Source organism: Myotis nattereri (assembly GCF_964212035.1).
Source record: "Myotis nattereri genome assembly, chromosome: 8".
In the NCBI taxonomy this organism is placed as follows: Eukaryota; Metazoa; Chordata; class Mammalia; order Chiroptera; family Vespertilionidae; genus Myotis; species Myotis nattereri.
In genome coordinates this window covers 3,859,390-3,877,691 of record NC_138083.1, presented here as the reverse complement: position 1 = coordinate 3,877,691, position 18,302 = coordinate 3,859,390, and the positions used below count along the sequence as shown (strand labels likewise).

Here is an 18,302-nt window from a genome sequence, read left to right as displayed (position 1 = left end):
CCCGCAGACAGCGCAGCGGCAACGGCGGGGCGGACGAACCCACGACGGGCTCCCCCGCGCCCCCGCCCCCCAGCGACTGCAGAGAATGAACACCTTGGGTTGCCGAGCGCAGCGGGGGAAGAAACCCCGATGATCTTGTGTTGAGCTCGAGCCGCGACCATGTCGGTGGCCTTCGCGTCCGCCCGGCCGAGAGGCAAAGGGGAGGTCACGCAGCAAACTATCCAGAAGGTAGGCGGGGTCCCGCGGGCCGAGGGCGGTGCGGAGTGCGGGCGTGCGCGCGCGGGGCCGGGACGCGGGCAGCCTGCGGGCGCGGGGCGCGAACAAAGCCGGGGCGCAGCCGATGCCGTCACCCCGCCGGGCCCCACGAGCGCCCCGCCACCAGCCTGCGCCAAGGTGGGCGGGGGCTGCTGGTAGGGGTGCTGGACGGCGGGGCCGCGCGACCTCGGGATGGTGTCCGAAGGGCCGTGTCCGCGGGCCAGCCGGGCGCAGTGCGGACCCGCCGCCTCCGGGCACCCTGCGCCGCGGACAGGGGCGTAGGGCGGCTGGGCCGGCGCCCTCGAAATGGTGTCGGCGGGTTGGGGTCGTGGGCTAAGCCAGGAATCTCCGGGCCACACCAAGCGCGCAGGGGTTTCTGTCTGACTGGCTAAGGCTGTGGCGCAACCCCGCGGGCGGCCCCTGGTCCCAGTGCCCCGCTTGTCGAGTGGAGGGGGCCCAACAGCTGGCCACACTCACCCCTCAATCAGGTGCTGACACTCCGAAGCACAAAGGGGCACGTCCCGAGTTTTCGATGCCATTCCCCTTCAGGCTCATCCGCGGCCCTTTGAGGAGTGCTGGACCCCTCGGGGTGGACCTGCTGGCCAAGCTTTGCTGCCCTTATGGGCGTGTCAGAGTGTGTCTCAGCCTGACGCCGGGGCCAGCATCCTTACCTAACAGCAACTTTACAGATTCGCTTTGCGATCTTCTAGAGATAACGTTTACATGGAGTTGGGGGCACCTGTAACAAAACCCTTACATTTTGAAGTTTCAGATTTAGTATTTTCTGCTGTTTCTCCAACGTTTTTGGTAGCTTTGCTTATTTCTTTCTAAGCTTGGACTTCATGGGGTTAACAGCAGTATTCCTTGGTTCCCAGGAGCCTTTCTTTCCCTGAGGGCATTCACCCCAGTGCCCTGCCCCTCTTCTTGATGAAGCCAGGATCTGTGAACCTTGTCTGTGTAGGAACCCCTCTGCTTGGCTCAGTAAACATCTCAGTTTACTGAGATGAGTCTCAGTAAACTCTAACCAGGAAAAGGTAGTTGAAAAGCAGCAGAAATACAGACTTAAAAGTCTGGCATTTTTGTTTACTATGCACTTATGTGGTGCTTACTGATACCAGGCACTGCTCTAAGGCTTTGCAGATATTAACTCATTTAATTCGTTGTGGTGGTTACTATCGTTCTCATTTTATAGATATGGAAACTGGGGCAGAGGGAAGCTAGGTGCCTGATGGTTAGTGATGGATCCAGGAGTTGAACCCAGACAGTGGCTCCAGGGTTTGCCCCGGCCATAACACCTGATGTGGGAACGCTTGGTGCAGCCGCGGGCAATCACTAGGGCCTCCGGGCACTCCAGCTCTTGGACCTTAAGTGTGATGAGCAGAGACTGTTCCTGAAGCCAACTTTCGCCTTCAGCATTCATCCAGTTATTTGCACTTTGCACTCTCTTCTTAGTAAAGCTCCCCAAATTTTCCAGGCCAAAGCACTGCTCCCGAACATCAGATCAGAAAGAAGGAAACTGTTGCTCATTGGAAATGGGTCTTCAGTTTAAGTTGTCATCTGATTTGACCTGACTGAGCCAGCCATCTGTATACTCACCTTGGTGTTTTGACCGTGAATTTATGTACCCAGGGGTCTTTTACCTGCAGTTTGAGAACGCCATGAGAGGTGTGTGGCCCACACTCACGTGAGCTGTGTCCACAGCGTGTGCTCATGCTCAGAGCATTGAGAAAAGCCAGGGTTTTTCAGAAGCTGCTTGGTAGTGAGGGAGCAGGAAGTATACAGCTTGTCCTTAGAGCATATTTGCATAGGATTCTGCCAGGCAAACTCCTACTCAACCTTCAAGGCCCCACTCAAATGTCCCCTCCCTCATGCTCCTTTGGCAGTCATGTGCTGAATTTTGACACATTGTTTGGGCTTCCACGTTTGCATGTCACTGAATTATTGGCAAAGTCCCAACCTGTCAGTGCCCAGTACATACTAGAGCATCCATGACACTGGGTATGTCAGTGGAAGTGTTTGGGATAGGTAGATGTATTTGTTTCTTTTGGCTGCCATAATAGGTTACTACAGACTGGGTGGTTTAAAACAGGAAGCATTTTCTCGGTTCTGGAGGCTAGAAGTCAGGGTTGGTTCCTGTTTGGGGCTCTGGGGGAGGATCGGTCCCATGCTTTCCTCTGAGCTTCTGGTGGTTCCTGGCAGTCCTCCATGCTCCGTGGTGTGGACGCATCACCCCATCTCTGTCTTTGTCTCATGTGGCCTCTCCTCTCTGTGTGTCTAAGGGTCCAAATTTCCCTCTTCTCATAAGGACACTTGTCATAGGATTTAGGACCCACCTTAATCTGGACTGACCTCATTTATCTGAACTCCACTACGTTTGCAAAGACCCTGTCTCCAAGTAAAGTCACGTTTACTGGTCCCAGGGGTTAAGAGCCAACCTATTTTGAGGATCACGATTCAATCCAATACCAAGGCTGTGTGGAGGAGGGGTGTTCCAGACAGAAGAACTGAGGAGCAGAGGTGGAAGGGTCTGGAAGATCCAGGGAGTTGCAGGTGGTCCTGCCCATGGTCTGCGTGGAGCAGGCATGAGATGCAAATTAGAGGGGCAGGGAGTGCCTGCTGATCCGGGGAGCCAGGGCGGGGGTTAAGGTGGTGTAGCCTGTGGTGACCAAAGACAGGTTTGATGCAGGTGGAACTGCACTTCGGTGAGAGCCACAGGGGACCCTGAGTGGAGACGGGCAGTGTCCCAGCAAAGTCCAGTGGCCTGCGGGCCAGGACCTGCCCTTTGCAGCTCTCCACTGGTTCGGGACCAGGGAGCCCCTGCTGCCCAGTGCTCCCGACACCACTAGCCATCTCCCTGGACTGCGAGGCTGGGTTTGGGTTCCTTGGAGGCGCCCCTGGGCACAAGGCCTTGGCTGGCATGCAGGTGCCTCCTTGCTCCTTGGCAAGGTAGTTGCTTAATAAATTTAAATTTCACCCAGCCGCTGTAGGTCAGTGGTTGAGCATTGACCTGTGAACCAGGAGGTCAGGGTTCGATTCCCGGTCACCGCACATGCCCAGGTTGTGGCCCTATCCCCGGTGTGGGGCGTGCAGGAGGCAGCCGATCAATGATTGTCTCTCATCATTGATGTTTCTATCTCTCACTCCCTCTCTGAAATCAATCAATCAATCAATTTAAGTTTCACTGTCACTGTTTGTATTGGTTTTCTCTGCAGTCTTGTCCTTCTGTGCCAGCACCTTGTGCAGGGGAGACAGTTCCATGGGAACAGGACGGAGCTGATAGGCAGGTGGGCATCTGGGTGTTTGCCATGTGGATCGGGAATAGGAAAGTGAGACCAGCGAGGGCAGGTGCCATGCCCAAGGTCTGAGAGCCAGGAAGACGTCAAAACCAGGCCAGTCCTGCTCCGTTGTCCGTGTCCGGGGTGGGCGTGGGGGTGGGGAGCGGGCTCTCTGGGCTCTGTTAGATGTGAAGCTTGTTGCCTTCCAGAACGTGGGCTGATTCGGTAAGGAAGGTACATTGGCTATTTTCAAAATAGCCACTAGAGCTGTCCCCGTGGCTGCAAATGGCTTGGGGACTCCCAGCCTCCCTTCGCTTGGCTAACTGATCATTTTAGGCAGTTGTCACTGAACGTGCTTTCTCCGCAGGGGCGGGAGGGGGCACTGTCCGCTCACTCCTGTCCTTGGGCCCGCCCTGGGAGGGCAGGGATGGACCCCCTAGCCGGGTAGTGGCCCAGCGAGAGCCAGGGTTTCCCTCCTCACTTCTTGTTTCCAGGGTAGAGTCTGTGCTGATCAATATCACGCCTGCACGTGAAGAGTCATGGTGCTGCGGTTGTTAAAAGTCCGGAGTGATCCGCCTCTTGCTGTCTTTCCACTTCCCAGCAACACCCTCTTGCCCTTCTCATCGCTAAACCAAGTGGCGCTTTTTAGATGTTTTTAGTTCTAGGCTCTGTCTTCGCTGGCTCCAGCTGCCGTAGACCGGGCACTTAAACAGCAGGCATTTCTTTCTCAGTTGCCGTGGCTGGAAGTCCAAGGTTGCGGTGCCTTCTCCCACTGTCCTCACGTGGTGCACAGAGCTCAGGAGGCTATGCTGTGCTGCCCTCTATCCTGTCTTCCCTCCCAGCCCCTCATTTCCCTGGAGACACCTTCCCCCTCCCTCCTGAGCCCTCCCTTCCCATTTCCTGCCAGGTGAGCAGTGGGGAAGGTCCAGGGATCTCAGCCTCCTCAGCCTGCTGCGTTCCCAGTGTGGGCTCCCTGGGTGGCGCAGTGTCACTTGCAGCACCTGGGGTCTGCTGATCCAGTTATCACTAGTCCATTTGCTTCTAGAATCCTGCTGATGGCTCAGCTGTCTCCGCCCTGCCCCCTTCGTCCCTATGAGTGTTTGCCTTTCTATCCCTAACTCACTGGGGTGGGCCGAGGGCTTGCGGTGCAGCAATCACCCACTTGGCCCTTTCACCAACATGTTCTGGACTTTTTTCCTGAGTGTGTATTTGTTTGTTTTATTTTTGTTAATCCTCACCCGAGGATATTTTTCCATTGATTTTTTTTCTTTCTTTTTTATTTTAAAGAGAGAGAGGGAAAGACAGACAGAAACATCAATGTGAAAGAAGCACATCGATTGGTTGCCTCCTGCATGCACCCCATCCAGGGCCCGGGCCAGGGAGGAGCCTGCTGGGCCCCTTTGGTCGGCCGGCTGATGCTCTATCCACTAAGCCAAACGGGCTAGGGCTTCCTGAGTGTTTTTAACTTAGCTGAGACAATATTCTGTGTCCTACTTCTTTCTTTATCTCCCTCTCTCTCTCTCTCTCTCTCTCTCTCTCTCTCTCTCTCTCTCTGTCAGTATTTTGCAACATTTTCTCATGCTGACAGATTTTGTAACATTTTCTCATGCCTTTAAAGACTACAAAAGTCGTTTATAATGCTGCTTAACATCTTACAGATTCTTCCATAACTGCAGGCCTCTCAGCATCGCCCATTTAGCTCCCCCCACGCCCGAAGCGAACATGGGTGCAGAAAAGGTCTCAGTACTTAATGCACTGTGTGTCCTTGGGAGAGAATTCTTGCCTGGAGGCGTGGAGCCTTCCAGGGAAAGGAAGCTCTTTTCCAGCTGTTTCCTTTTGTTAACTGATCTGGAGAAAAGAGTCATAATGTGTGAATGACCAGAATGCCTTTTCCTGTTGTTTGAGCACCCTTCACCTGTCCCCAGGTGAGCGTGGCAGGCAGCCCTGGGCTCACAGCGCCCCCTGGTGGCTCCCCGTGTTGGCTGGCTGCTGGGTCAACGTGAGAATTGATGTACTTGGGGTACCACCGCCACAGTGGGGACATAGTGGGAAAGCCAGGGGAGGAGGAAGTTGTAATGTGAATAAAAATCAGCCTGGCTGGCGTGGCTCAGTGGTTAAGCGTCGAACTATGAATCAGGAGGCCACGGTTTTATTCCCGGTCAGGGCACATGCCCAGGTTGCATGTCCAGTGAGGGGCGCACACGAGGCAGTCAACCAGTGATTCTCATCATTGATGTTTCTCTCTCTCCCTCTCCTTTCCTTTCTGAAATCAATAAAAAAATATTTTTTAAAAAATTAAAGCAAGAGGAACCTGCCCTGAGGACTTGGAGGCTGAGGGGCAGAGAGGCAGCGGTCCCGTCTCTCTCCAGGGGCGGTGGGCCCCGGCTCCACAGGAATGGGAGCCACTATCAGACCAGTGGGTGGCATGTTGCCCAGGGAGGGCGTGGCGCTGGGGCCCTGTGCTGGGCACGCCCTCTGCCCCTCGCTGCAGGGCCTTACCGCTCAGGGGCAGCAGAGCTGAGCCTGTCCGGAGGAGCCACTGGGACCAGAGGACTGGGCACAACCTGGTGGAAACGAAAGGCTTTTCCTTTGGCGCTAGTCTCTGGACAAAGGCCTTTCTGTTGGAAGCGGCTTGCTGTGGCCTGTTATGCTGCTCCCTCCCAAACGGGGAGGTTCCTGCATGGACGGCCGTGAATGAGCCGTGTGCTTCTCCATCTCTTCACATCCAGGCAGAGAATGGTGCCCCTGGGTCCGCCCGCTGGCCGTCCTGTGTGCTCACCGGACATGGCACCTGCCAGTACCTGCCACACAGCCCTCTCCTCCTACCCTCCCATTAGGCCATCCTCCCTCTCCGGCTCCTTCCATCACCTCCTCCTGGGTCTCCCAGCTGCTGTCCCCAGTGGCGTCCTGAAGAGGTGGCTCTTGTAGGTCTTTGTGATGCTCTGTGGGGATACGAGCTGCCTCCCCTGGGAGGGACGGCTGTGTGGCTGGCATGTGTGGGCTTCACACCCTCCAGACAGATCTTAGGGTCCCCAGTCCCTGGTGTAGATTTTTAACACACCCTCGCTGGACAGATACACCGTGCTCTGGGGCCCAAGATGGGGGGCGTCCTGGGGACTAGAATCCCATCTGCAGGTGACAGAGAACTTGGGACCTGCCCCTGGGGAGGTGGGGCTGTGTGCTTAGCATGGGGCTCTGGAAAGGGCTCAGTCCTGCTGGCTGAGGTTATACACATGTGTGGCAATGTGCACACAGAATGCTGACAGCAGGTATTGTCACATCTAGTCAGCGACTGAGCCCTCCCCCCCTAACCTCCAGCAGGCACTGTAGATGCACCCACGTCCTGCGCTCACGTCTGCTTCTCCCTCAGATGCTGGATGAGAACCACCACCTGATACAGTGCATCCTGGACCATCAAAGCAAGGGCAAGACGGCCGAGTGTGCCCAGTGAGTGACCCTCCCCCAGCTCAGCTATCAGGGGGTACAGGCTCTGCCAGCGCTGGAAAGGCCTCCATTGGGGGTGTTGAGTGGCCTGGGTGCATTGGGCTGTGGAGGTCACCTAAGCCACTGAGCATCACCCCTTGAGGGTGACTGCATTGTCCCCCAGGTTGCCCCCAGATAGGTGTGGGATATGGAAGTGTGGGAGGAGAGAGGGCCGCTGGGGAGGCCCCGACCGGACACTGCTGGCACCTCTGTGAGCAGTTGGAGGACACACCAGGGGAAAGTGGGCTCCATCCTGGTAAGACCTCCAGGGCCGGACACAGAGTAGGTGCACAGGCTGGGCATCAGAGCTACCTGGAGGGAGACGTGTGTGAGTGGCCGTCACACGCCTGGGCATTCCTCCCAGCACCTCCTCGGGCATAGAGGATCGCATTAGCCAGGGGCATCTGCGAGGGCTTGTCTGCATCCACTCTCTGAAGAAGCGGGGTGGCACGTCCCCCTTGGCCACCACCTTGAGGTTTTTGCAGCATTTTGTCGTTGGACGGGCACCCACTCCCCACCTGGCCCGTCTGGGACTGCAGAGCGCTCTGCTGCTTGCCCTGTCCCCAGGTGTCCTGTGCAGTCCGTGTCCCCGGGCGGCATGCAGGGCAAGCTGTCCTGGGTGAACTTGGCTTTGGGTTGGCCTGTGGGCTCCCTGCTTACCCCACGCCCCTCGCATGCAGGTACCAGCAGATCTTGCACCGGAACCTGGTCTACCTGGCCACGATCGCGGACTCCAACCAGAACATGCAGTCCCTGCTGCCCGCCGTGAGTGCCAGGGGGACGGGGGCGGCTCCCATCCTGCCCGGCACAGTCAGGCACTGCCTCAGGCCGCCAACGAGGGAGCAGAGGTCTGAGGTCTTACCTGGCATAGCCACAGTCACCACAGGGAGTGAGAAGGGGCAGGTCCTCCCATTATAAGGGAAGGCAGCTGGACAAGTCCCTGCAGTGGCTGTTGGCTGGTGGTCATTATTGGAACTGACCTGCCTCCCCATAACCTCCTGTTGCCCACAGCCGCCCACCCAGAACATGAACCTGGGCCCCGGAGCGCTGTCCCAGAGCGGCGCCAGCCAGGGCCTGCACTCCCAGGGCAGCCTCAGTGATGCCATCAGCACTGGCCTGCCCCCTGCCTCCCTCATGCAGGGCCAGATCGGCAATGGTGAGCACCCTGGTTTGGAGTTTGGGTTTGCGGTTGGTTCTTGCAACAGTGTCACCAATGCAGGCTCCCAGGTAGCCACACAGGACAGCGCTAAGGAGACCCCTTTCTCCAGAGTTCCTGGCTGCGGGCCAACTGCAGTGCCAGGTGCAGGGGCCCGGGGTGACACACAGAGAATGACACCTCGTTCCATTCTCCTGCTGTGATTTGCACCTGAGGGTAGGGCCACTTCGACTCACAGCGTAGATTCCGTGGGTTCCCTGACGAGAATGGAAGTGCTCCTGTCTACACCAGAACTGGTGCTGGCCACTGGGACCCATTAGGGACGGCACAGCGCATCTACCCGAGGGACCGGGGTGTCGGGCAGGGAGCCCGGCCTGCCGTCACAGGTGGCTTTAGACGGGTTGAAGGCGTCCTCACCGTCTCTCCTGGCAGGTCCAAACCACGTGACCCTGCAGCAGACGGCACAGAGCACGCTGCCCACAACCTCCATGAGCATGTCCGGCAGCGGCCACGGCTCAGGGCCCGGCTACAGCCACTCAGGACCCTCCTCGCAGAGCGTGCCCCTGCAGGGCCAAGGTGCCATCAGCAACTACGTGTCACGGGCCAACATCAACATGCAGTCCAACCCAGGTAACACCCTGCCCGGCCCAGCCCACGTGCACACCTGTCCCTGGGTCCCTCCAAAGTGTACAGGTCACACACAGGCTGCCTGCTGGGCACGGGCTAGTGCTAAGGAGGAGAGGGGTCCCGAGGGCTGCCCCCTGGAGCTCCCCAGGGCCAGGGGTTGGTGAATACAAGTCAGGCAGTGCCCGGCTTTAGGGGGCCGAGTCTGCTCCCACAGCACCCGGGAAGGCTCTGCAGAGGGTGCCTGGGTTCTGCTGAGAGGACAGGACTCGCGTCACTTGGGTCGGGGGAAGGCATAGTGGGGCAGAGAACCAATATAGATTGGTTGTCTCCCACATGCACCCCGACCAGGGCCCTGGCCGGGGAGGAGCCAGCAACCGAAGTTCGTGCCCTCAACCAGAATCGATCCCAGGACCCTTCAGTCTGCAGGCCAACTCTCTATTCACTGGGCCACACTAGCTAGAGCTCTTTTCACTCTTGGCATGGCTCACATCGTTGTGTTGGGTGTTGCTGAGTGAGAGCTCTGAGCAGGGTGACATGAGCAGGGCAGGTGGCAGGGTGTCCAGATGGCCTGGGAGCCTGTGGCGTCTTCTGAATGTCACCATGGTGAGAGTTGGTGCCGAGGTTCGCTGGTAGGAAGTGTGACAGGGAAGGGAGGAGACCATCTCTAGGGGAAGCCCAGGGGTACAGGGAAAGCTTGCCTGGGAGAAGGGCACCTTTGGGCCTGAGCCAGGGGGTGAGGTGCCGCCCTGGGAACTTCTCGGGGTTATTCGGGTCTGTCGTGTCGCCCAGTGTCCATGATGCATCAGCAGGCTGCCTCGTCCCACTACAACTCGGCACAGGGCGGGAGCCAGCACTACCAGGGCCAGCCCATCGCCATGATGGGCCAGAGCGGGCAGGGGAGCAGCATGATGGGGCAGCGGCCCATGGCGCCTTACCGGCCCTCCCAGCAAGGTACCGCCATGCGCCTGCAGTCCGTGTGCTCCCTTCCAGGGCTGGGAGGACAGGGTGTGTGTGTGTGTGTGTGTGTGTGTGTGAGAGAGAGACCACGCGTTTTTTGGTATTGCACAAGGAGGACGCTGCGGGTTGGAGCCTAGTGGGGCCACGAAACATTGAAGTTTGAAAGCCAGTGTCTTCACAAGGGGTGGACGAGCCTGGAGTGCTCAGTGGGGTCACAGGTGGCTGTGTGGCTGCAGTGGGGGTGGGCAGCTATGTCTAAGCGACAGGTGTAGAGGGCTCGGTGCGGGGCAGTGCTGCAGTATCCCCGGGGGTGGTGTGGTGGGGCATCTCGATTTGTGTCCCGTCGAGGAGGTGTTCATGGGGCTGAGGCCCCAAGTTCACCCACAACCCACCCGCCTGCAGGCTCGTCCCAGCAGTACCTGGGCCAGGAGGAGTACTACGGGGGCGAGCAGTACGGCCACGGCCAGGCAGCCTCGGAGCCGCTCAGCCAGCAGTACTACGCTGACGGTGAGCCCCCGAAACGCCTCTCGCCACACCCGCCCTTCACGCCCGCCCACCCAGCATCCCAGTCCCTGTGCCTGAGTGACTGGCACCTGCCGTGGCCACTCGCCTCCTTGGGCTGCTCATCTCTCTTCCCCAGAGGCAGTGAAGCCAGGCCCAGCTGTGGGACACTGAGCAGGTAGCTGTGGCTACTTTAGGGGAGGGACGCAGCGGCCTGGAAACGCCTCCAGGAAGGTGACGGTCTGGTGACACTCGGCTCCCAGCTGATCAGTCGTATTCCCGCCGAGGGTTTTCCCTCCATTGTCCCCTCTCAGTCACCTTTAATAGTCGCAGGTTTGGCAGGTGGCATTATGGTGGTCGGAGGGGATGGCTGGGGAGGACTCCCAGACAGCAAGCCAGCAGGATCGGGTTGGGGTAGCGGAGACGAGCACGGGGCTAGCCAGGCCCGCCACATAGCGTGAAGGTCTCTGCGGGGCACCGCACCCCAGATGGGATTCCCTCAGTGCAGACGGTGGATGGCAGCCATGCAGCAGCGTTGGCAGCCAACGGCCATGATGCCTGCCGCGTGTCAAGACTGAATGTAGTCAGTACTCAGGGCACTGAGGGCCGTGTGGCCATCTGCGTTCTACTTACAGGGACCAATGGTGGGCTCCTTCATGGCCTCCACCTGTGAGGAACTGATCGTGCCCGGCTCTGGCCACTGCCCGACCCCATGGCACTGGCCGCCTGACTCAGGCTGCCCCACCCTGTCTGGTGGTTAGGTCCCTGACTGCCAGCCATCGTCTGCTTGCAGGGCACAGCGATTATGCCTATCAGCAGTCATCCTACTCGGAGCAGAGCTATGACCGGTCCTTCGAGGAGTCCACGCAGCACTACTATGAGGGCGGTAAGCACGGTGCCGCACGGGAGGGTGGAGTGCCCCCACTGAGATGCTGGTTCGCAGGCACCGGGCACGCTTAGAGCAGGGCCAGAGCTCTGTGGGGCCGCTCGACTTCTGGGAGTGGGAGGGCAGGCGGGGCCTGGGTCCCGCACACCTAGTGCGGTCGTGAAGCAGGAGGGCTGGCCACAGGGGGCAGGCGTCCAGACTGCTCTGTGACAAGGCTGTGTGTGCAGAGCGGCCCCCAAGTGCCGACTTTGCCAAGAGACCAAAGGAGGAGGCAGACGAGGCCAGCTTGTGGGTTAGTGGATTTTGCAGGGTTCTACATGCAGGAACAGGTCCTGGGTGGCGGCAGGATGTTCAGATCTCCGCACCCTTCACCCCAGACCACGCACTCTTATCCTCCTTGAGATGGACCACAGCTCAGGAAAGCAGTGTGGAGGGTCAGGGAACCAGGAAGCCAGGCTCCAGAGGCCCTGGCACCAGGGTGATCCAAGAGGGAGACGGCTAGGGAATCTGCAGGCCGAGCTGTAGCGCCTGCCCATCCCTGCTGCCTTCAAGCCACCAAGTGACGCTCCAGGCGTGGATTTGGGGGCAAATACTCGCAGTTGGTTCTCGGGTGGGTGCCAGCTGCCCCCACTCCCGAGAGAGGAGAAGCAGTCAACTCCCAGGATGGCGTGGCCTCAGTGTCAAGTGCCAGCTTCCTGCTCTGGAAGTCAGAAGTGGGGAAAGTGAGGCTCCTAGACAGCCCCTGACAAACAGCAGACATCACCTGCGTCTCCTCCACTCTGCAGGGAACTCGCAGTACAGCCAGCAGCAGGCGGGGTACCAGCAGGGCACAGCCCAGCAGCAGGCGGGGTACCAGCAGCAGTACCCCAACCAGCAGAGCTACCCGGGCCAGCAGCCAGGCTACGGTAAGAGGGCACTGCCCGTGCAGCGCACAGCAGCGCTGCCCAGCACACGCCTCCTGCACTTTGGCGGGTGGTTTAGGGTGTGTTGCGGGAAAGCTGCGAGGAGAGGAGGGTCCTGTTGTCATGCGACTGTCACACGAAGAGGCCGATGTCGGTCCGTCACTGCGGTCCAAACCCACAGGGGATTCAGACCTCACTAGTTTTCCCTGAATGTCCTTTTCTGCCCGGGACCCTCTGGGCTCCGACAGTCGCTCTGACTTTCTCTTTGTTTTTTTGGTGTTTTTTTTAAATCCTCACCCGTGGATATGTTTTTTTGATTTTAGAGAGAAGAAGGGAGAGAGAGAGAAACATTGATATGAGAGAGAAACATCAATGGATGGCCTCCTATACTCGCCCTGACCGGTAATCGAACGCAAAACCTAGGTGTGTGCCCTGACCGAACCCACGCCCGCAACCTGTCCGTGGCGTGCGGGACGATGCCTCAGCCAGCTGGGCCCAGCAGGCTCTCCTCTTTCCTCGGGAGGAGACCAGGCTGTGGGCTTTGGGAAGACCACAGAGGTGAGGTGCCCTTGTCACCTGTCGGCATGACGCCTCCGGTGCTGGTCTCGGGCACTGGGTCAGGGGCATCTGTCCAGGTCCAGCTGCTCCCTCCCCTTCGTTACTATTTGGGAGGGAGTCCCCACGTGCAGTCCACACTCTAGGGGGTCTACATGGATTGTTTAGAATCCTGTCGGGAAGGTCTATCTCCTCCTCCACTGAGTCATTAATCACCATTTATACAAAGACGACTTCATGGTCAGCCCCCAGGGGCACTTTATTTTTAGTTAATACAGAAATGTCACAAAAATCAGTCACATGGAGAAAATGCAAAACAGTGAATTTGTAAATATAAAGAATTCTACATAGCACATTTTCAGACTACAATGAAGTAACACTAAAACTATGTAACAAGGCCTGGCTGGAATGGCTCAGTTGTTTGAGCAACGACCCAGGAACCAAGAGGTCACTGGTTTGATTCCCTGTCAGGGCACATGCCTGGGTTCTGGACTCAATCCCCAGTGCAGGAGGCAGCCGATCAATGATTCTCATCATTGATGTTTCTATCTCTCTCCCTCTCCCTTCCTCTCTAAAATTAATTTTTTAAAAAAAGTATTCACACACACACACACACACACATAGCCAGAATGGAGCTAAATAATAAACAACAATGTAGAATGCTAAAAATTCTCTTAAGTTACACCCAGGGGTCAGGGAAGAAATGCTATACAAAAATTACAGAATATTTTACAAGGAAAATATAAAGAATTTCATAATATATGAAATGCCGCCATGTAAATGCCTGAATTCATAAGAAAGAGAGTGAGAGAAATATAGCAAACTAAATCTCTAAATTCCTTTAAAGGGAAAGCAACCCCCCCAAAATATAGAAATAGAAAAGCCAGATAAAAATCCGCAAAACAGAAAGAAGTCACTGTTTGTATGAGTGGCGTGGCTGTTAGTCTCACACGTTGGGCTGTCGTTCAGGGCTGTTTATCTTGGTTCACGGCGTCCCCGCGTTGGCTGCTGTGCCCTGTCCTTTGTGCTCTGAGCGCGTGCTTATGTCTGGGACCACGATGCTGTCCGCCCCCAGCCTTTCTGCATTCTCCCCGGAGCTTAGTTTCCACTGCCTTTTGCATGTGTTCAGTGGTCGCTGTGACCTCACATGGGCCACAGTGACCACCATGACGTGAAGCTCTTGGGGCAGCGGGCGGGGTACTGGACAGCAGCTTGGCCTGCTGAGCGCGCTCGCTACGCAGACTTGCCCAGGAGACCTGGGTCTGCTGACTGGAGCTTTCCAGGGGACCGGGCGTGGTGGGGTGGCCTCACGGCTGCTGTGTTCACAGGGCCGGCCCAGGGAGCCCCCTCACAGTATTCCAGCTACCAGCAAGGACAAGGCCAGCAGTACGGGAGCTACAGGACGTCACAGACCGGCCCGTCCGCGCAGCAGCAGCGGCCGTACGGCTACGAGCAGGCAAGCTTTCTGGATGTTTCCCCACACGTAGGTCTGTGTGCCTGTCAAAACATAACAGGTTCTTCTGTGGTCACGAATAGCGAGGTGAACCAGCCGTCTTCCAGGGTGTTATTCTCTGACCCTGTAAGGTTTTAAAATCACCTGGATGTTCAGCGCCCCCTGGTCAGACAGCTGGTTTGTGCATCGTCAGCTCACTTGGAGCCTGGCATTCTCTCCTGCCGCAGACGCTCACGTGTGCCTCCCCGCTGCATGCCGGGGTCACGGCAACTAGACACTGATGGCCACGCTCTGAGAGCTTGGGTCTCGGCCCACAGAGCTGGATGCTGCTTGGGGGCCAGGATGGAGCTGGGCAGAGAGTGCTAGGAAGAGGTCCTAGGGGGCCAAGGGCTGGCTCAGACACCAGAGGGGCCCTCTCTCCTGGGAAAGCCAGTGACTGCCCTGTCCGCTTGTCTGCCTGTCACACCTCCTTCCTTGTCTCATCCCGCACATTAGCCGGGTGGGGCCGTCTGCTGGTGTCTGGGTATAATCTCTCCCTGGTCTCTTGCAGGGCCAGTATGGGAATTACCAGCAGTAAAGGACAGCGTTCTTGGTGGAGCCTTGTGGTGTGTCCGCCGGCGTGCACCGACCTGTGGCGGTTCTGACAAACTGTGGCCCGTCGGTTCCCCCTCACCCCACACGTGTCGCCTGTGAAGTGTGCACATTTCATGCTGGGTATGACGCCGAGTGTGCCGGAGGCTGGGGACTGCGCGCTGATGGTGTGACGTACCTGGTGCTGTGTATAGTATCATGTCCACATGGTGAATGGAGACGTCGATGTTTCTAGCTAGCTTTAGGGTCCTCTTGCCATCAGAGTATTCTGTGCCCAGCGATGGGAATCTACAAGATGCCATAGTCAGTGTGTCGTATAAACAGGCCTTAGGTCCAGCTCTCCTCACGCAGGGTAAGGTGGGTTGTAAACCTGTCTCACTGGTGACCCCGCAGCTGGACCTGCTCACGCAGCCCTGGGTGCAGCCTCTTCCCAGGCCTCGGTGGGGCGGGGCTTTGTCTGTGTTTTGGGTCTGTTTCTGTTAAAGGCTACATATGTTTCATGTGGAGAGGCTGAGAACTGCCCAGAAGTCCCGGAGCTCATTACCTGCGTCTCTCGCTGATTCCATCTATCCAAAAAGTTACAAGATCAATGACTGTTGCAGATATGAGTCCACGAAGGCAGCCACCTTTAGCCCAACCCCAGGAGGCAGCGCCAATGCGCAGAGAGGAGGTGCTCTGACCGGGCTGGGGCCCCGGCCCATGTTTACCTGATGGTCATTTTGGGGGTTTGAATAGTAAATGTGCCCCATTCTAAATTTATAGCTTAAAATAGTGACATCAAACTTTCCACACAGTTGGCAAGTTGTTCGTTTTGTTATTTATTCCACGACCTGCTTGTTCAGATCTCCAAGCAAGCATTGCTTTTCTTTTAGGGCTGTGGTTCTCCACCTTCTGGCCCTTTAAATACAGTTCCTCATGTTGTGACCCAACCATAACATTATTTTCGTTGCTACTTCATAACTGTAATGTTGCTACTGTTATGAATCATAATGTAAATATCTGATATGCAGGATGGTCTTAGGCAACCCCTGTGAAAGGGTCGTTTGACCACCAAAGGGGTCACAACCCACAGGTTGAGAACCACTGTTTTAGGAACATCTAAAATTTACAACTAAATTTTAAAAAGAACCCCACTGAGGGTATTGTGGTGTTCCTAGTGAAAAGGAAAGTTTTTTACTTAGAGAAATGTGAATAATTTTTACATTCCCAGGACGTTAAATCCTATTTAAATTCTGGGCAAGCACTATAGACAGCTCACTTGGAAAAGTCTGGTCAGAGGAAAAATCCTACATTTCACTAAGTAATACTGACATGTTATCAATATTTACTTGGGTAATATCTACTTTTACTGTGAATCCTTTAAAAACATCTTTGGATGAATGCTGACATTTCCAAGAACAACCAAGAAAATACAAAAAATATCCAATTCTTGATACATCAGATATACTAAGATAGAAGCGTTTATTTTATAGGTATACTGGTATTGGCTTTAAAAAACCCTAAACACTGGTAAGGGCTTAAAAATATATATCTATATTCAATGACTGAGATGAGAGCTCTTATTTGCTAAATGAAGGACATTAGCAATGTCATCTCCCTTGATTTGTTTTGTTCTTTCCTGACAGTTGTCATAGATCTAATTTGTAGACTCAATCAGGAACTAAAATTTCCCATTGAAAATGTTAAACATTTTAGATAACCGTGAAACTAGGTTATTTTTATTTCTTGCCATCCTGGGAATATTCCTTTTGTGTGTGTAGGGTTGGCTTTTTTTAATGAACACTTTTTTTTAAAGAAAAGGACACTTGAAAGTTATCCTGAAACTTCAATCTGAAATGTCTTACATTAAGAATTTCTTGAATGTTGTGTATATATTTTAAAAAGCACTTTGTGAAATAGTTTGTACATTTATTTCCTTATTTATACATGATTTTTGGTGTTAATATATTTAAGGAGTAATAACAGAATGTTTATTTAATGCAGGGGTGGGGAACGTCTGGCCCGAGGGCTGTATAGAGTCCGAGAAATCATTTGGTCTGGCCCTGCCAAGGCCATTAGGGGTGAGTTAATTAAATGTTTGACCAAATATAGCAGGCTAATTTTTAAGTTGATAATTTTGCATGGCCTGTGAGTGATGTTATAAATACCCAGATGGCCATTGGCAGGAAAACGGTTCCCAAACGATTTAATGTGTTGTCCGTGTTTATGTGACATTGTAGGGAAAAAGTGATGCCAGCACTTCGTTGTCGTTAGCTGTGTAATACTTTCTCTTCTGTGATATGAATGTCTGCAAAAGCTTAGGCTAAGATGAACTGTTTGTGCAGCGTGATGGGTGGCGCTTGTTTTTATGGCCACTTCTGCAGGTCAGTGAGATGCAGCCGAAGACTTGGAAATGGGTGCTCATCCTGCCTCCTGTTGTCCCTGACACCCAGCAGGTCTCAAACTTGGAAAGTGATCACAATTTTCAGAAGTGCCAACAAATTCATATTGGTGTGCAAAAGCTCAGCGCCCACTGGGTTTGTTCTGGAACCACAGGTGTGGAAAGCACTTAGAACTCGTGCGGAGGATCGGGGGATCACGGCAGGGTGTGCATGGTCGCCAGGACCTCCGGGGAAGCCGGAGGGGCCCGAGTTTGCCAGTATGTGTTTGAATATTGGGCACCCCCTCAGAATTGCACAAATGGAAGACCATTTTCATTTACATTTAAACATTTTTAGCCATTACTTCATTTCTAATTGAACAGGTCAAACTCATCTGTGAGCACAGGACTTTTATTTTGGAGATCATCTTCATTGTGTGTTTTTTTTCCAGCCGGTGGAGTTTGGCGTATAAATTGTTTATGCTTTTGGTGTAATTAATAAACTGGTTCTTCAAAAGTCACTCTAAAAAGTGAGTGTTCGTGACGTTAATGGGATGCTCATGACTTGTACCCGGACCCAGGTGTCTGTCTCCACGTTGAGTCATCCTCCTGGGAAACCTGTTACCGGGGTAGTGTCCAGCGGGCCACCTCGGGCAGGCTCTCCTCCCGTATAGTCTGACGACCCACGGGGGCGGGGAGCTGACCCCCAGGACTCTGGCACTGTCCGCCACCCCGCGCGGACCCCCTCGCTGGGAGCTCCGGCCAGAGTGAAGGTCAGGTATGTGACATGTGACGGGGAGCGGCCGGTGAGGTCACCCGAGACCACACCCTGATCGAGGACGGCGGAGGAGCATTAGAGACAGGACGATGGAGCCGAGGGTCCTGCGAAGGAGGCCGGAGGCCGGAGGGAAACCGCGCCGCGCCGGCGGACAGCTTGCGGCGGGATGCCCGCGGGGAGGCGCTGCGCGTGCGCAGTCAGGGCCGGTCCCCGGAAGTAGTTCGCCGCGGGAGCGGCCCCGGAAGTGATGAGCCTGTCCGAGTAGGTGAGTGCGGGCGCGGAGGCCGCTGCCTCGGGAGGCCCAGGTGCGGGAGGAGGGAGGAGGCCGTAAGCGGGGACAGCGGCGCCGACCAGGCGACCCTCCGCCCCCGTCCTGTGTGTAGCGGGACAGCCGCCGCGGGCGTGAGCGCGGGCACTGGGAAGCCGGCCCGGGAGCCCGGCAGTGCGCCTTCCGCGGGGCCCTACGCACCGCCCCCAGCGCCTCCCGTCCCCGCGATCATGCTCCCAGTTTCAGGAGCTCAGAT

At 55.8% G+C, this 18,302-nt stretch overlaps 2 protein-coding genes across 2 annotated transcripts in view; both read left to right on the top strand.

Annotated features, from left to right (window-relative positions):
- The first annotated feature begins 74 nt into the window (after nt 1–74).
- On the top strand, nt 75–17,521 carry SS18L1 (SS18L1 subunit of BAF chromatin remodeling complex). Its single transcript, XM_081097194.1, has 11 exons — nt 75–228; nt 6,901–6,977; nt 7,694–7,778; nt 8,025–8,169; nt 8,602–8,799; nt 9,586–9,747; nt 10,156–10,260; nt 11,048–11,140; nt 11,926–12,045; nt 13,926–14,053; nt 14,601–17,521. Exons 1-11 carry the CDS (start codon nt 160–162, stop codon nt 14,625–14,627), a joined length of 1,209 nt encoding a protein of 402 aa, XP_080953320.1. The 5' UTR covers nt 75–159; the 3' UTR covers nt 14,628–17,521.
- MTG2 (mitochondrial ribosome associated GTPase 2) overlaps nt 16,834–18,302 on the top strand; it is a 16,143-nt gene continuing 14,674 nt past the window's right edge. Inside the window, exon 1 of the mRNA XM_081097195.1 lies at nt 16,834–18,043. The gene's annotated coding sequence lies outside the window, so the exon portion shown is untranslated. The remainder of the gene's footprint in view (nt 18,044–18,302) is intronic.